The sequence below is a fragment of the Zea mays genome, chromosome 1, assembly GCF_902167145.1.
Source record: "Zea mays cultivar B73 chromosome 1, Zm-B73-REFERENCE-NAM-5.0, whole genome shotgun sequence".
Classification (NCBI taxonomy): Eukaryota; Viridiplantae; Streptophyta; class Magnoliopsida; order Poales; family Poaceae; genus Zea; species Zea mays.
Genome location: NC_050096.1, coordinates 278,570,136 through 278,585,770, shown reverse-complemented (window position 1 = coordinate 278,585,770; position 15,635 = coordinate 278,570,136). Strand labels below are relative to the sequence as shown.

The following is a 15,635-nucleotide window of genomic DNA, read 5'->3' as shown; positions in this document are numbered from 1 at the left end:
TTAAGGCGGGTTTTAAAAACCCATAGGTTTGCGGGTATGTGTAGTGGAAGAACAAACACATGCCCACGTATCCGTTGGGTTTCCATTTGAACCCGTTAACAAACCCATGGGTAGAGAAATTGACCCAAACTCATACCCTAATAGAGCAAAAACCCACCGAGTTTCGGGTAGCGGGTACCCATTGCCATCTCCACTTTGGATTAGAAGAAATGATACTGGGATCCTAAGCTTAAGTACTCAATATTGATTAACACTTGATCGGTAAATATCTTGCCGGTTGCTGTTTGAAAGAAAAACACAATGAAAACTAGATAAAATCTAATTTCTAACCAAAACCAGTTGGTCAAGATCTTAGGAATCTAGCCCTCTTCATGAGTCGAAATGGAAGTTTGCGTTGGCGATTTCAAAGGTGCTGCAATCTTTTTTTTTTCGCTTGAAAGAACAGGGAGACAGGCTCCTACTGCACAAAAAGAGCAACAGTTGTACATGTTCCTAATACAAAAGTCTCAGGTATTTTTAATTACCTAGTACATGTACTGTACTCCGTATATAGGAGCACAGAAAACCCTCTGTATCTGAGTAGACTGTTGGAACAAGAGAATGATTTTAAAATCGACCTATCAACTTTGCCTAGCACAAGCATGATGTCACTAAGCCTAGTACACTGGCACACTTGGTACGCGTGAACTAGACTCAGGCCCTATTCTTTTGCTCGTTCACTGGGACAGTTACATGTTTGACTTAATCTATTCGGTTTGATAGAGAAATCACTCCATTTTTCTCGCTTAATTAGATTTAATGCGAAGCCCTACCATTGGTGAAACAGGCATTTAGAACCATCTGTAAAAAATACAAGCATTTCAATAGATACTGCAAATTGAGAAGGTCAGGCCAAAGGTTGCATCCCTCTCTGGTCTTTTGTAAGAACTAAGAACAAAGGAACAGGCTAACAGTAACAGCTAATGCTTCTAATATTTAAAACAGGCACTTTGGACTGAAGGATTGTATTAAGTATAAGTATACCTGCTTAGATTAGCGCAAAGCAAGCATGTAAACAACTAATCACACCGACACATAATACAAGCCCCAGATTCTCATTGGGATGCAGAAGTAGGTGACTAGCTGCATCTGCATGAGGGTAATGTCCATACTCCACCTCATTTCTCTCCCCAATCTGACCAGTGGAGCAAAATCTTTTTTTTTTTGGTGATATGGAGAGTGATCAAACTTTTTAGCTGTGTCTGTGTGTGGTTTGGTTGATGCTGAAGTCATTCCATCACCATGTACCAGCAAGTTTTTTTGTACTATAAAGAGAGAGGCAAAGAGAGAAAGATCTCGTGGAGATGGAGACACCTAAGCAAGCAAGGAAGCAGCAGGATGCCTTACAGTGCATGCTTTGACCATATCCCACAAATCCAGCTAGTGTCCTGCATTCTCAGACTGTAGAGGACAAGAAGGTGAAAAGATTACAAGATTCCTAATGTTTTTGCTCACCTTCTCCCTCTCTGTATATGTTCTTTTCTTCTTCCCTGCCTGGGTGTCTAGAGAGAGGGAGGATGGCTGTAGCCTGTAGGTAAGCTGGCAGGAATGAGAAAAAAGACCAATGTACAAATAGATGGCAGCATGTCAGTAGAAAGAGAGATATGGCTCATTCAAAGCTTGGTGTGGAAGAGAAGCACTCCCAACCCTTATAAACAAAGCCATCTTTGTAAAAGTAGCAGTAGTAGCACTAGCAACAGTGCTGTTGTGCTACATCTACAAAATCAAGCATACCATGAAGCTTAAAATAAACTCCATAAACCATCCAATGATCTGACTCACATTTCTGGATTTTTTTTTCTCAAATGCTGTTTACCGCCTAGCCCTTGCTACCTGGTGAGAAATCATTTTCCTTCAGTTCAAACTTGCTGCTATGTATCCATTGGGTAAAGAATAAAATAACAAGCTATAGATAATATACAAATGTTCAATAGTACCAGTGCACAGGCAAACTGGGGCCCACAGGACATTGAGGGTATGCAAGGCTGGAGAGCTGAGAATTATGCACTATTTTTTTTACTCTCTACTTTATTTTCTCCTTACTACAGCTAATCTTTGTGTACTAAAGTAAAGCAAGCAGTAAACTACTACTAATAGTACACTAGCCTGCTGTTAACTTTGATTAGGGGTTGTTAGCTTACGCTAAGGTTTTGGAAATATTAGAGAGGAGAGAAGAGAGAGAAGGGAAGGAATAGAGAAGAGAGAGAGAGAGAAAGGGGCAGTTGCAGTGGTTAACAACCCTCTGCCAGAGCGCAAGAAGGAATCATTTCACCTCAGTGGCAGGTAACAAACACCACTTAGCAGCAGGCTCTTGCGTCCGTCTTGCCCTTTTGCTTCCGCCTCCTGCCCTTAAAATCTTTCACCACCCCCTCCCGTCGCGGTCAAATTGGCGATCCTCGTTTGGGGAGGGCCAAGAAACCAGAGCTCTCTCTCCGATGCCCACCAACGTCAGGTAATTCTGCAAAAAAAGGAAAGAAAAAATTTCATCTAATCGATTATTTCAAAGTGTTCGTCTCCGCTTGCTGGTGAAATTGGTGGCCGGCCTTTTGGAGTTGAAGGGTTCATGTGATTCCGCGGTCGGGTAATTCTCAGGCAGTTATTGTCTCGAACATCTTGGCACCTGTTCCTTTCAAGATCTTTACACCACCTCATTACGCGGTGTAGTCAAAGGTCGTTGCTTTCGTCTCCCCCTGCTCTCGGAAAGCTTCAGCACTGCCTTAGTTATTTCTTGCAGATCCTACTCCTGCCACCTACGCATTCAAATAGCCTCACGCTATCACCAGTTCAGCTTACCTTCTTACCCCCTTCCTTCTGTGAGCTTTGGTGATGCGAAAGTATTTCTCCAAGTTTTCATTTCACATTTGCTGTTTTTCCAAGATTATGAAGAAACTATAAAGTGATCGGTAGCCCTGTTTGGAGACAGCTTCATGTTTTCTGTGCGTTCCTGGAGATGCTAGTCCTGTGATTTTACTCATCCAAGTAGGGCCCGTTAGTTTAAATTCCCAATAACATTACTAGGAGCTCTTTTAGCTTCTTAAGGAGCAGCTGCCTAGCCATATCCTAAAGGAGACCGCACTTCTTGGTTAGTTCCAAACTTGTTTTCGTATTCTTCATCTGGTGAAACATGACCCTTTTCTTTCAAGCTCAATGGTACTAGTGTGGTACATGCCTGGTTATTGAAGATTTGGTAACTTTTCCTGTTCCCAATTAGCTTTGGTGTTTTTAGTCTTTTAGGAAGAGCTGGCTCTCCTCCCATTTCATTCACTTTGCTCCAAAAGACTCAGTTAGTGAGTGCCGTTTGCTTAATGATGGGGTTATTTCTCCTGTGTCTCCTCCTTTATGCCCTGGGTTTAAAGTTTCACTTTCTGGACTGTGTGCTTTAGCCTGTTGCAGATTTGGTTTGTTCTCAAAGGCTATGGGTGAAGCATGTCTTCTCCAGCTGTAATGCAGTTCCACCAGGCCTTTGCCTGGACGGTGGATGGTTCTTTTGCCCGTCTTTTTATCTGTAGTTAGGGATAGCATGGTTATTCTCGAAGGGACTGGTTGCTTTTCAACTTTGTTAGGTTACCAGTTGAGGTGACACTGTTTGCCCTCGACCTCAACCAAACCAGTTGATCAATGTTTACTCCTTTGTACAAGGCGCTATGGGCCAATGTTTACCTTCTGTAGTTTCATTCATACTGTTTACCTTCTGTTTATCTTGAATAGGTGATTGAGGAACGTTGGTGTTTCTGGATAATTGGAGATGTACTCAGGCCAGCAATCTGATCAAGGTCCTAGTGCAAATAGTGGCAGAGAATTCTCCGAGGCAAATTGGAATTCTTACACAATGCATCAAAAGATAGCTTATAGTGGACAACATGGGTTTGGACCTTACGGCATGGGCTTAGAAGATAGGCTGGGGTTGTATCAATCTTCATCTGGTTAGTTTTGTATCATGTTGCCAGGTAGATCTTTCTGATGGTGACAATTCTGGAGTTAATAGAAACAATAATAATTCTCGCAGGTACATTAAGTCATGACATCCAAATGAGTGATGAGCATAGCGGAGGTGTGAAGAAGAGGAAAGGAGTGGAGGACTGTGTCACATTGTTGCCTGTAAGATTTCTTGTTGAGCTCACTTCCTCATCTAATCTACATGTCTAGAATTATATGTTGATGGTTTCTTATGGTATTGACTGGCTGTCTTGTAATTGCTGGCTATAGAATGCAGGTGATCAACAAACAGAAGGTTCATCTCAGCCAGAAAGGAATTCAATGGAGGAGGGGAACAGAAAGATTTCGCCCAAAATACAAAGCAAGGAAGATTCTTCTGATGGTGATGGTACTAAAGAGGACTATGTTCATATCCGGGCAAAGCGAGGTCAAGCCACTAACAGCCACAGCCTCGCAGAAAGAGTAAATTTCTCTCTTGTAATTAGTAACTACCAGTTCAGTTTGCTTTATTACCTTCACTCACACTTGAAGTTAATGAAACTCTGCAGCTGAGGAGAAAAAAGATAAGTGAGAGAATGAAGCTTCTTCAAGATCTTGTTCCTGGATGCAGTAAGGTAACTTCTCCTTTGTTTGGTGCGAGCATTTCTCAAAAACTCCTCTAGTCCATACATTACAAGTTTCTTTCGGGCAGATCACTGGCAAGGCAGTCATGCTCGATGAGATTATCAACTATGTACAGTCATTGCAACGACAAGTGGAGGTAGTGATAGTGCATCTGTAGTTGAATTGCTTTGGAATATGTGTGACATCTTGTTAGTATATATAATCCAGTTCTAATACAATTTCGAACTTGCAGTTCTTGTCAATGAAACTTTCAACTGTTAACCCTGAACTTGGCTTTGACATTGAGCAGATCATATCCAAACAAGTAAATTCACCGATCTGATCATTATATCTCCCTCCAGATGTCATTTTTAGATATGCTTTGTTCAATGTAAATTGTTGTTTGCAGATGATGCTTTCACAAGACAGACATCTTGCTTTCTATGGAGTCGATCCAGGATCAAGCAGCCTTACTGCTCCATTCAACCAAGGAATCGTGCAGCCAGCAATGATGTGCAACATTTCTAATCCTGCCGATGTTTTGCACGGAACTATTCATGACGTGTCAACAATGAACCAGGTAATCCCAGTTTATTCCATGGCATGCTGATTCACATATATCATCTGGTTCTGAAGAGGTGATGGGCTTCTGTGAACCTTGGACCCAGATACCTTCCATGTGGGAAGGACTTCAGAGCATGCCTCAGATGAACTTCAACCCTGGTGTGGCAGCTGATAGCGGCACCAACAACTCTGGTATCTATGTGATCCTCTCTAGTCTCTTCTCTGAAAAATACAAATGTCCATAGTAATCCGTCCATCTTACAGAAATGCTCCTTATGTGCTCTACAGGCTCCATGAAGATCGAACAGTGAGCTGCTGTATAGTAGCTTCGAAATTGTTGTGTGAATCACTGAATCATCGTAAAGCGCTCTCGAGATGAAGCTTTTTTTGTATAGCTGGAGGCCTGACCATTTATGCTGGATTCCTGCGGTTGCTCCCATACTGTGCGGCACATTGTTTATGGTATGGCATATGGATCGTGTACAGCTGGAGCTGAAGAACTGATTCCACTGTAAATTTCTGTTGTGCTTTGGCCTGCGAAAATTGGGATGGAAACCTAGTAGCATCCATGAAATTCAAGGACAGAAGCTTGTTGGGATTGGGACTTGGGACCACGTGCTGAATACTGATGGGCCTAAACGTACTAGACGAGTACTAATAGAATCGTAGTTGTAGGTAAAAAAATGCAGAGTTTGAAACCAGTGGTTTTGTCAGAAATTCCATGGAGTTTGCTATATTTATTTATGATATCAAAACAGAAACTGAATGGCCGCTGGCACTGGGCTGCAAGTCTCCAACCTGGTTCTTTCCTTTTCCTTTGTTTTTTTTCTAAAGATTTATCTGCAAACTTCACTGCACCGGTGTTATCTTTTTTTTTCTAATTAGAGTTTCGAGGTTGATAAAATGGGCAGAATTCTATTCAGAAAAGAAGGGATTATGGGATATTTGAACGTACTAAAGCTAATAATTATGTGCTAAGATTAGATGAAGACATCCAAAAAAACCTAGCTAATAGTTAGCTATTTTAACAAATTAGCTAATAGTTAGCTAGCTATTTATTAGCTACATAATTCTACTAGTAATTTTTTAGTCAACTAACTATTAGCTCTAATGCATTTAATATATGGGAATCGAAGGAAGTTAAGAAGATTAAATCTCTTTCTTTTCAACTTTTGACTAACAATGGATTTAGGGAGTGTTTGAATGCACTATAGCTAATAGTTAGTTAACTAAAAAAATATTAGTAGCGTTAGCTAGCTAACTATTAACTAGTTTGCTAAAAGTAGTTAATAGCTAAACTAAGCTAAACTATTAGCTAGATTGCTTGGATGACTTCAGCTAATTTTAGTAGCTAACTATTAGCTAGTGCATTCAAACATGACCTTAATCTCATTCAATTCACTTCAAACCGAACATTCCAACAAGTCCTATAGTTTGTTCATTTTAATCTCAATCTATATGGATTTAATTAGTAGCTAACTATTAGCTAGTGCATTCAAACATGGCCTTAATCCCCTTCAATTCACTTCAAACCGAACATTCGAACAAGTCCTATGGTTTGTTCATTTTAATCTCAATCTATATGGATTTAATTAGTAGCTAACTATTAGCTAGTGCATTCAAACATGGCCTCAATCTCCTTCAATTCACTTCAAATCGAACATTTGAACAAGTCCTATGATTTGTTTATTTTAATCTCAATCTATATGGATTGGAGTGGATTTAAATCACTAGCAAGTGAGCCGAAACCTGACAACTTTACACCGGAGTCAGAATCTAACAACTTTACACTGGAACCTAGAGACAAGAATAGATTGTATTAGTTTACTGACGGAAATGAGAATAGTATCCATCGTATGACCCAGCTACAAACACTAATTACTAAAATTACTACACACGACACTTCAGCACAGCTTGCTTCATATGCCACAGCTTGCTTCATATGCAGGCCTAGAAACACTTAAATACGTTCATTCTATCCTCATGATGATCAAGCATGATATACAACTCAACAAATTGAGATTCACTCACCTTAGCACTGAATGTTACAAGATTCAGATGCTGTTTGGACTTTTTGGACCTAAGATGTGACTCACTAAACTACAATATTCTACATATTTGCTGCCACTTCATAATGTGGAACACTCAGATGTTACCCTACCCTTGCTAATCAACTCACATGAAATGACTGAGTAGGGAGCACTCCTATTGCTGCTAAGAAAGCACACTACACACATGCAGATCAAAAATAGTCCCAAGAAACGATGCCGCTGTTGGTTGCTGTTGCTGCTGCTGTAGTTTCCTCCTGGCAGAGCCACACAGATATCATGTCCGCGTTAGCCAACGCCCACCTGTTGAAATCCGGTCACGACAACAGCTGCTTCATAGCTTTATTCATCTCTCTCGTGAATGCTTTGTATTCCTCTTTTGAGAATTTCCTCCTCTCTGGGTAATGTGAAACATTGAATAGAAGTTGTCCCTAGCAACACCTTGCGACAATGACTTTGCTGAGCCTGGATAAGCAAGATAACAAGTTGTTCACTTGGTTTGAGAACATTAAGCTAGGGCATCATATAGGTACAACTAAAAGAAGTTACAAACCTACGTGAGTTTCTTCTTGGTGTACGTCTCTAGTATCCACCATGAAGTTTGCCAAATCCATCTTGGCGACCTCCATTCATGCTAGAACAAGTGTGCATAGTTCTGTGCTTGTTTTCCTAACAAAAAAACATATAAATAAAGAAGGAATACTTTAATAGAATGTGTATTCCTATCAATTGGAATCACCCATCATGAAAGAAACATAGCATAACATATACCACTTATTGTCAATAAAGCTATCAAATTGCATATCGGCAACTCAACATATTATCAGAAATCTCACAAGATTATATCCTAATTCCTACCGACACATATATATTACAGTATACTAACTAAGCGGCATAGTAAGATGTTTGAGGACTTGCGATTCCTTCTGTCGGAATGATTAGAGATTAGGATCCTTAAAATCTGGACTTAATGCAGCAGCAGCTAAACACCTATGCAATAGCTTTTCTCCATCATATAGGGCACTATCAGGTATCAGCTTAGCGCAGAAGAAGGCAATTGCACACGGTCTGCGGCTTTCTTTATGTCCAAAGAAAATAAAGTTTTATCCCTTGCTCCTACCTACCCATTGCAGAATATCCAAATGCCCAAACTCAATTACAAATTCCAGAAAAGTAGGGTATTGAAATTCTGCCTTCAGAACACTGAATACACAGGGTATGCATGAATGTCAAGCTAACTATTGAAAAAACTAGACTTAATGCAGCAGCAGCTAAACACCTACATGGTAGCTTTTCTCCATCATACAGAGCAATATCAGCTTAGCGCAGAAGAAGGCAATTGCACATGGTCTGCGGCTCTCTTTATGTTCAAAGAAAATAAAAGTTTATCCATTGCTCCTACCTACCCATTGCAGAGTATCAAATGCCCAAACTCAATCACAAATCCCACAAAAGTAGGGTACTAAAATTCCGCCTTAAGAACACTGAACACACATGGTATGCATGAATGCCAAGCCAACTATTAGACATTTTGTGATTTACTAAAATATTAGAAAAAAATCACGTGCATCATTAAAAAGTGAACACTTTTAATCTCACAAAATTAGATCATAACTCCTACAGACACCTGTATAATGCAGTATACTAATTGAGTGATATAGTAAGGTGGTTGCAGATTTGTGGTTCCTTTTATGTCAGAAAGATTAGAGATCAGGATCCTTCAAATCTAGACTCAATCTGGCAGCAGCTAACCACCTATGCACTTTTATTACCCTGCAAAGTGATGGAAGAGACAAGGAGCCCAATGGCCATGTCGTCCCATAGTCCACCAGAAGAAACTCTGAGCAGGATCCTACCTCGCTGATGCGGTTGAGAAGCAACCAAGGGAGGAGTTCCACGTGAGATGGGGAGGAGCAGCCCCTGGTCGAGTAGGTGGCGACAGTGCCCATGCTCACATGTATCTGCCACGCAGCCGCGTCGCCGGTCCAGCCACGTTGCCGGTCTCATCACGCCGCGTTGGGCACCTGAGCGCACAACAGCGAGTCGCATGGCACCGGACGACATGAGCGAGATTTAGGTCGGAGGGTGCGGACATGGGGCAACCTGCGCAGCTAACGCAGGGATCCACACGACCACCAACGAAGCCAAGCCCGGGCACGTCCCCAGGCAGGTTGGGCCCTGGTTCCACCAGCGGATGCATGCAGTGAAGCGGGGACGGAGAGACAAGCCGAGGGCGCGGGTGGGAATGGCGTCCGGGAGGACGAGTGGAGGAGAAGAATCTAGAGGCATCGAGATTCGAGAAGCCGACGGAGACAAGATTCGTGTGGGGGGAGACAAACCGCGGGGCTGAGCGCCGTTGATATGGGATCAGACGGTGTGGATAAAAAAAGTGACGTTGATAGAACGTCTGGCCAGTGAAAAAACAAAACAACTCCAACAAAATACTTTAAAAGCTCTTATACCCTAAATGTAGGGGATCAAACACGTCTCTACACTATTTAGCAGCGTCCTCTAAATGATCCTCTAAATTTAGAGAACGCTACTAGATTCTCTATATATAGTTTCTCTAAACGATCTTTTATCCATTTAAATACTTTAAATAACCGGTTTAACAAAACTAAAATATATACAATACATTTGAGAGTATGACAAATACGTATGTATAAAAATAAAAAATAAAATAATGTATTAGTCTACTTTGAATCTTCTTTTCTTCATAATATAATGATGTATAGCTCTCATGTGCGTTGAGAAAAAAGTTAGAGCTAGACGTTTAATGTGTAGTGACAGTCTTCGACGAAATCTCCCTAATGAGATGAATTACTGGAGGTTCCATCAGAAAGTCCCCTGAAAAGAGGCATTTATTTAGTTTAGTCAGCAATTTCTGGGAACACAAATATTCTTTTGTTATCACCACTATTAAAAATCTATGGTTATAACTTATAATAACATGAAAAAATAATTTAGCATCCCATATATATAAAAACTGAAGGAAGCCATATATACTAACATAAGTTAGGAGAAACTAAGAAGGTTGTGCAAAGCTTGCACTGCTCCAAAATACTGCAAACAACCACTCTCCTCTACCAACCAAAGAAACTCATGTACTCCCTCCGTTCTTTTTTATTTGTCGCATTTTAGTTTAAAAATGAACTAGCAGTCGACAAATATTCGAGAACAGATATAGTATATACTAACATAACTTAGGAGATACTAAGAAAGTTGCGCAGAGCTTTCACTGTTCCAAATTACTGCAAAGCCTCTCCCCTCTGCCAGTACATCTACGAGATGTTTCAGTTAAACAAAGATTCAGACAAGTGATGAGCCACTTCTTGTCATAGATTGTGTGGTCAACCAACCCATTGATGCCACGGTTTTTGTGCATCCATGCTTTTGTATTAAAACATCAGTTATGTTTACCATGTCCGATATGCTCTACATAATGACAATCAACTTGGTGTTCATTATATTTACAATGTTAGGAATTTCAATAGCTACGAACACTTCAATAGAAGTGCCTTTGTGGGATCACCTTAATGTGTTGTTGATGTAAGGAGAAGAATCTTAATTTACTCTTGCTAAATTTGAACTACACAAAACCACTACACTGAGGATTGTCCTAATAAATTACTGCTCATACACGTTAGCATCTGTTCAGATACTGAGCTAATCCCTAGGATTAAAGGATTTGTAAAAGATATGCCCAATCATTCATTTTAGTTATTTATTTCTTAGTTATCCACTTGAAGATTTACATACATTTGAAATAAATTTCTTAGAGGTAAAGTGAAAATCAGTTATTTAAATACATTTTAGTTATTTATTTTCTTCTTTTTCCTAATTTTTCCTTGTATTTGAAGTCTGAAAAGATAACTTTGCCCTTATACATATTTTATCTTCTACGTACGCATCTGAACAACGTCTCTTTGTCCCCTGATCGTGCAGCAATTAGTGCTATGAATCGCGTTTAAGCGCTGCAAAATCATGGCTGGGGCTTCGTCCTCGAGTCGTCCTGCTGCTCGATGTCACCTCGAGTCCCGCACCGACCTCAGTGCTTGTTCTTGTTGGAGCCACCTCTCTCGGACGATCGCCAAAGACGGATAAGGCCGAAGCCGTCACTTCAGACCGCGCTCATGCGCCGTAGCAGACTCCTACATAGCAGGGCCAGGGTATGTGGACCTTTGCAAGTTTAGGATTGGAACCAGCGACCAGAATCCACAAGATTGGAGCAAACGACCAAAAATTCACAAGGATTGGCGGCTGACATTGCCAGCGCGGGATCGCATGCGGCGGCGGCGGCCGGGGCGAGCACGGGAGCAGGCGACAGTCGAGCTCCATTGGAACGTAGAAATACTTAAGGGCAAGGTCTCCAAATACTTGAAAAAATAGGAAAAAGAAGAAAATACATGAAATGATATTGAAATCAATTGGAAGATGTTATGAATCTTGTTTTTGCAAAGCGAACGATTCAGATGGCAAAACTATGAATCTTTTTGTTTGAAGTCCCAAATATAAAATTTTCTCGTACTCACCAACATTGGTGCGCACCTGTGATTGGCTCATAAAAATTCTTGGAGGGACGGAAGAAAGAGTGAAGGGATAAGCAAGTAAAAGCGCGAAGTAACAATGAAGCTTCATCAGCTACAAAATTCCCTTCTATGGTCCCGTTTGTTTATCCTCTAAATTATATAATCCAGCTTAAATAAGTTAAGAGACAAACAAACAACACAGATTATTAAATAGATTATGTAATCTAGATACCTAGATTATGTAATCCATAAGTAGAATATCAGGTGCTTATATAATCTATGAGCTCGATTATATAATCTTAAAAGAAAACAAACAGAGCCCCTATAAAAAGGGGTCAAGTGGACACTTGGTCACTCATTTAATCCCTCCCTCTCCTCTTTTATCCCTCTTTTTGGTGTATTCACCAATAGTGGTGTGCACCTGTGATTGGCTCGTAAAAATTCTTGGACGGATGGAAGAGTGAAGAGATAAGCAAGTCAAAGAAAAGTAACAACGAAGCTTCATCAGCTACAAATTTTGGCCCAACTGGTTGCACCAGCACCAAACTTACGTATACATGATTATCTCTGTTTCCCTCATTTCGAAGAAAAAAACGGGTTTCAAAACCCACTGCTTTCAGGAGTAAAAAAAGATAATAATCTGAAACATTGCTTCCACCTTGGCCCTTATTTGGTTACGTTGCAATTCACCCCAATCCACATGTGGATTGAGATGGATTGCAGTGTAGCTAGACAAACCCTTAGGCCCTGTTTGCATAGGAATACACCAGGAATTATTCCAGCTAATCAAAATTTATATAAATGAGAGAAACAATTCGGATAGGAATTGTTCCAGGACTTCATTCTGCAGTAACCGAACGGCCCCTTAATCCACCCCAATACACGTGGATTGGAGTGGATTGAGGTACAGCCAAACAAGGCCTAAGTGCAGATCAAATAAATCACCCGTCATATTCTTCTACCTACAAAAACAGCAATAAACACCTGAATGAAGTTCTAATTTGCACAGTGTAGGTAGGATGAAAATAGTTACCTCCTCATGGTCAGTAACTCTTGGCACACAACTTCACATGTAATCGATGTACCACTTGGCTCTTGCCTGAAACCCAATACATCTTTAGCATAAGAATAATATTATGATGGCAAGGCATGATCACCAGCACTCCTTTATTGTTTAGTAAGTCTATCACTCCCCAAAACAATTCAAATGAACAGAGATGCATTGCCCCCAATGAATTCTATTTCAATTAGCCGGAAAATTCTACTTCATCAGAAGCATCCAAATTGCCAGCATCCCTACTAGACTGACCATGACCAGGCTGCCGCAGATGCCTCTTTTTCTGTCCTCTCCTCTTTGCCTTGAGTTTCTCTTCAAGATCCCTCACCCCACGTCTCTTATACATCTTAAAGCTAACATGTCTCTCCTCCGCCATCTTCCTAACCTTCTCAGTAATCTCAGCAGCAATCTGACGGTTGTACAACTTCTTCAGCCCCTTCATCAACTTTGCAAATGTGTCAGGCTGTGGCATCAGTCCTGCCTCTAGCATGTCTAAGCAATACAGGCAGGCCTCCTTGACATGTTTCTTCGCAAACAGTGCATGAATCCAGATAGTCCATGCACTCACATTGAGCTCACAGCCTTTGCTCACAATACATTTCCAAACATCCTTTGCAAGCTCAAGTTTCTCATCTCTGACCAACGCATTGAGGAGGTCCTTCAGCACCCCATATTGCGGTACCACAAAGAGCCCCCTCCCAACCATGTCTTTAAAATAACTACATGCCTCAATCAGCAAACCCTGCCCAACAAGGCCACTCACCACGATAGCAAATGTATCGACCACAGGACTGAGCCCAGCACTTTCCATCTCATTCCACAATGTCATGGCTTGCTTGGTCTCCCCAAGCCTGCAGGCCAACCGAATCACCACATTGTATATCTTGAGATCTGGTGGACACCGGCACTCCCGCATCCTCTCCATCAGCTCCAAGCACTCCTCAAGCTGCTCCTTCTTCTCGTGTGCTACAAAGAAACCATGGTACACGGCAGCGTCCACCCGCAGGCCATCCCTCGACATAGCATCCAAGAACTCGTACCCCTGGGATATCTTGCCAGCCTTGCAAAACGTGTTAACCAGGGTGCCGTACGTGACAGCATCGGGCGCGCACCCCTTCCTTCGCATTTCCACAAACACGCGCATGGCCTCATCAACTCTCCCCCTCGCGCCAAGCCCCTGAATCAGGGTGGTGTACGACACCGCGTTCGGTGGACAGCCACGCTGCTCCATCTGCCCCGCCAGCTCGAACGCGTCCTCGAATCTCCCTTCCGCGACGAAGCCAGCGAGCAGGGTGTTAAATACGACGACGTCAAGGGCAACATCCGCAGCCTTCATGCGAGCGAGCACGTGCTTGGCCTCGTCGAGCTTGCCCTGACGGCACCATCCGTAGAGCAAGGCCGTATAGTGGCGGAGCGAAAGCGGGAGCCGGGGCTGGAGCTCCTCGACAAGCTGCTCGGCGGTGAGGACGTGGCCGGCCTTGGAGAGGGACTCGAGGAGGGAAAGAAAGAGGGCGGGCTGGTCGTGGTCGGGGCGGGCGGAGAGTAGTGAGAGCGCGAACGGCAGGAGGCGCGGTTGCGGGAGGCGGCGCAGGACGGGGCAGAGGAGGGAGGGGCCAAGGAGTTGAGAGGGGAGCGGCGCGAGTAGGGACGGGGACGGCGCGGAGGAGGCGCGGGAGAAGGACTTGGCGAGGAGCGCTAGGGAGGACGGGAGCGGCGAGGGCAGCGACGGGGAGCACCAGTGGAAGAAGTGCAGCGCGAGGGAGGAGGCAGCGCCACAGCGGCGGAGGACGGCGTCGAGGAGGTGCGGCGAGGAGGCGTCGAGACCCGACGCGGACAGCGCGGCGGAGAGCCTCTGCGGGTCGGAGTGGTGGCGGCGGAGGAGCCGGTACGCATGCTCAGCTGAAGAGACTAGGCTAGGATCGGCGGCGCCGGTGGAGGAGAGACAGCGCCGGAGAGGGGCGGAGAGGGTGCACCGCATGGTCGCGGACTTGCGGAGTGAGGCCGGCTGTGGCCCGTGGCGGACGAGATGCACATGCGGGCGATGCGAAAGCGAAATGCACCCAACGAAAACTGTTGTATCGACAGCAGACCGTTTGCCCCTAAAAATCCGCCTAACCGATTTGTCCAGTCTAAACAAAACTAAGGGCCTATTTGGTTCACTACCTCGTTGTCATATTTTATCTAACTTTTCTGTCTAAAGTTAGTTATTCAATTCGAACGACTAACCTTAGGCAAAGTGTGGCACATTTAGTCACAAACCAAACAGGCCCTAAATTTGGTAGGTTTTATAGATGAAAAACCAGCGGTAAATCATCATAAATCGATGGTTTTCCAAGAAAATGTACTGTTTTACTGTTTTTTTACAGGAAAAGAAATTTTTTAACAAAATTTATTTGTAATTTGCTCAATTCACATTGCACATTAAATATTAATTGATCCACACGACATATGTTCACGAAAATAATATACAACAAACATATTATACAACCACAAACTCCAATTCTCACATGGCGAAATGGGACATGGTTACTAGACCTAAAGACAAGAGGGTCTTGGTATCATAAATACTAGGCTAATGAATGAATGCTTATTGGTTAAATGGATTTAAAGGATTGTTTAGGGATAGGAGGATATGTGGTACAAAATCATTAAAGCTAAGTATATGACAGGGATCAACTTCTTTAAATCTAAAACCAAGGGGGGCTTCTCAGATTTGGCAAGGATTACATAAAGTTAAGGAACAATTGGATCTATACCATTAAAAGATCCAAACTTTAGATATATACCATGGACCCCACATGTCATTGACTCATGTGGACCCACATGTAAGTGAGATAGTAATGGTATGGATCCAAAGTG

At 42.5% G+C, this 15,635-nt stretch overlaps 3 protein-coding genes across 11 annotated transcripts; 2 read left to right on the top strand and 1 right to left on the bottom strand.

Annotated features, from left to right (window-relative positions):
* Nucleotides 1-2,164: 2,164 nt before the first annotated feature.
* LOC100193160 (uncharacterized) lies at nt 2,165-5,921 on the top strand. 5 transcript variants are annotated; one of them, XM_020540382.3, is made up of 10 exons: nt 2,165-2,322; nt 3,748-3,962; nt 4,046-4,137; nt 4,246-4,437; nt 4,524-4,589; nt 4,667-4,735; nt 4,832-4,903; nt 4,988-5,158; nt 5,247-5,334; nt 5,431-5,921. In XM_020540382.3, the coding sequence occupies exons 2-10, from the start codon at nt 3,785-3,787 to the stop codon at nt 5,451-5,453; spliced, it is 951 nt and encodes a 316-aa protein (XP_020395971.1). In that variant the 5' UTR covers nt 2,165-2,322; nt 3,748-3,784; the 3' UTR covers nt 5,454-5,921. The 5 variants fall into 5 exon arrangements, with proteins under 5 accessions (XP_020395971.1, NP_001131789.1, XP_008647764.1 ...); NM_001138317.1 differs by lacking the exon at nt 2,165-2,322 and adding an exon at nt 2,336-2,491 and having other exon boundaries at nt 5,431-5,713; XM_008649542.4 differs by lacking the exon at nt 2,165-2,322 and adding an exon at nt 2,482-2,620.
* A 1,019-nt stretch (nt 5,922-6,940) lies between these two features.
* On the bottom strand, nt 6,941-14,829 carry LOC103643953 (pentatricopeptide repeat-containing protein At3g49730). 5 transcript variants are annotated; one of them, XM_020546911.3, is made up of 4 exons: nt 12,753-14,829; nt 9,047-10,037; nt 7,748-7,859; nt 6,941-7,655 (listed from the first exon to the last, which is right to left on the bottom strand). In XM_020546911.3, the coding sequence occupies exon 1, from the start codon at nt 14,752-14,754 to the stop codon at nt 12,967-12,969; it is 1,788 nt and encodes a 595-aa protein (XP_020402500.1). In that variant the 5' UTR covers nt 14,755-14,829; the 3' UTR covers nt 6,941-7,655; nt 7,748-7,859; nt 9,047-10,037; nt 12,753-12,966. The 5 variants fall into 5 exon arrangements, with proteins under 5 accessions (XP_020402500.1, XP_008665344.1, XP_023157131.1 ...); XM_008667122.4 differs by having other exon boundaries at nt 7,067-7,655; nt 7,744-7,859; XM_023301363.2 differs by having other exon boundaries at nt 7,090-7,655; nt 7,744-7,859; nt 8,963-10,037.
* LOC100382316 (uncharacterized) lies at nt 7,768-9,262 on the top strand. The gene is made up of 2 exons (XM_035964371.1): nt 7,768-7,858; nt 9,046-9,262. The coding sequence occupies exons 1-2, from the start codon at nt 7,785-7,787 to the stop codon at nt 9,254-9,256; spliced, it is 285 nt and encodes a 94-aa protein (XP_035820264.1). The 5' UTR covers nt 7,768-7,784; the 3' UTR covers nt 9,257-9,262.
* Nucleotides 14,830-15,635: the final 806 nt, after the last annotated feature.

Bases quoted from the DNA above. Each gene is read 5' to 3' on its own strand.
- LOC100193160 (XM_020540382.3), top strand. From the start codon at position 3,785: ATGTACTCAGGCCAGCAATCTGATCAAGGTCCTAGTGCAAATAGTGGC. The intron at 3,963-4,045 runs GTTAGTTTTGTA...TAATTCTCGCAG, and splicing joins GTTGTATCAATCTTCATCTG to GTACATTAAGTCATGACATC. The intron at 4,736-4,831 runs GTAGTGATAGTG...TCGAACTTGCAG, and splicing joins CATTGCAACGACAAGTGGAG to TTCTTGTCAATGAAACTTTC.
- LOC103643953 (XM_020546911.3), bottom strand. From the start codon at position 14,754: ATGCGGTGCACCCTCTCCGCCCCTCTCCGGCGCTGTCTCTCCTCCACC.
- LOC100382316 (XM_035964371.1), top strand. From the start codon at position 7,785: ATGAAGTTTGCCAAATCCATCTTGGCGACCTCCATTCATGCTAGAACA. The intron at 7,859-9,045 runs CCTAACAAAAAA...AGCAGGATCCTA, and splicing joins CATAGTTCTGTGCTTGTTTT to CCTCGCTGATGCGGTTGAGA.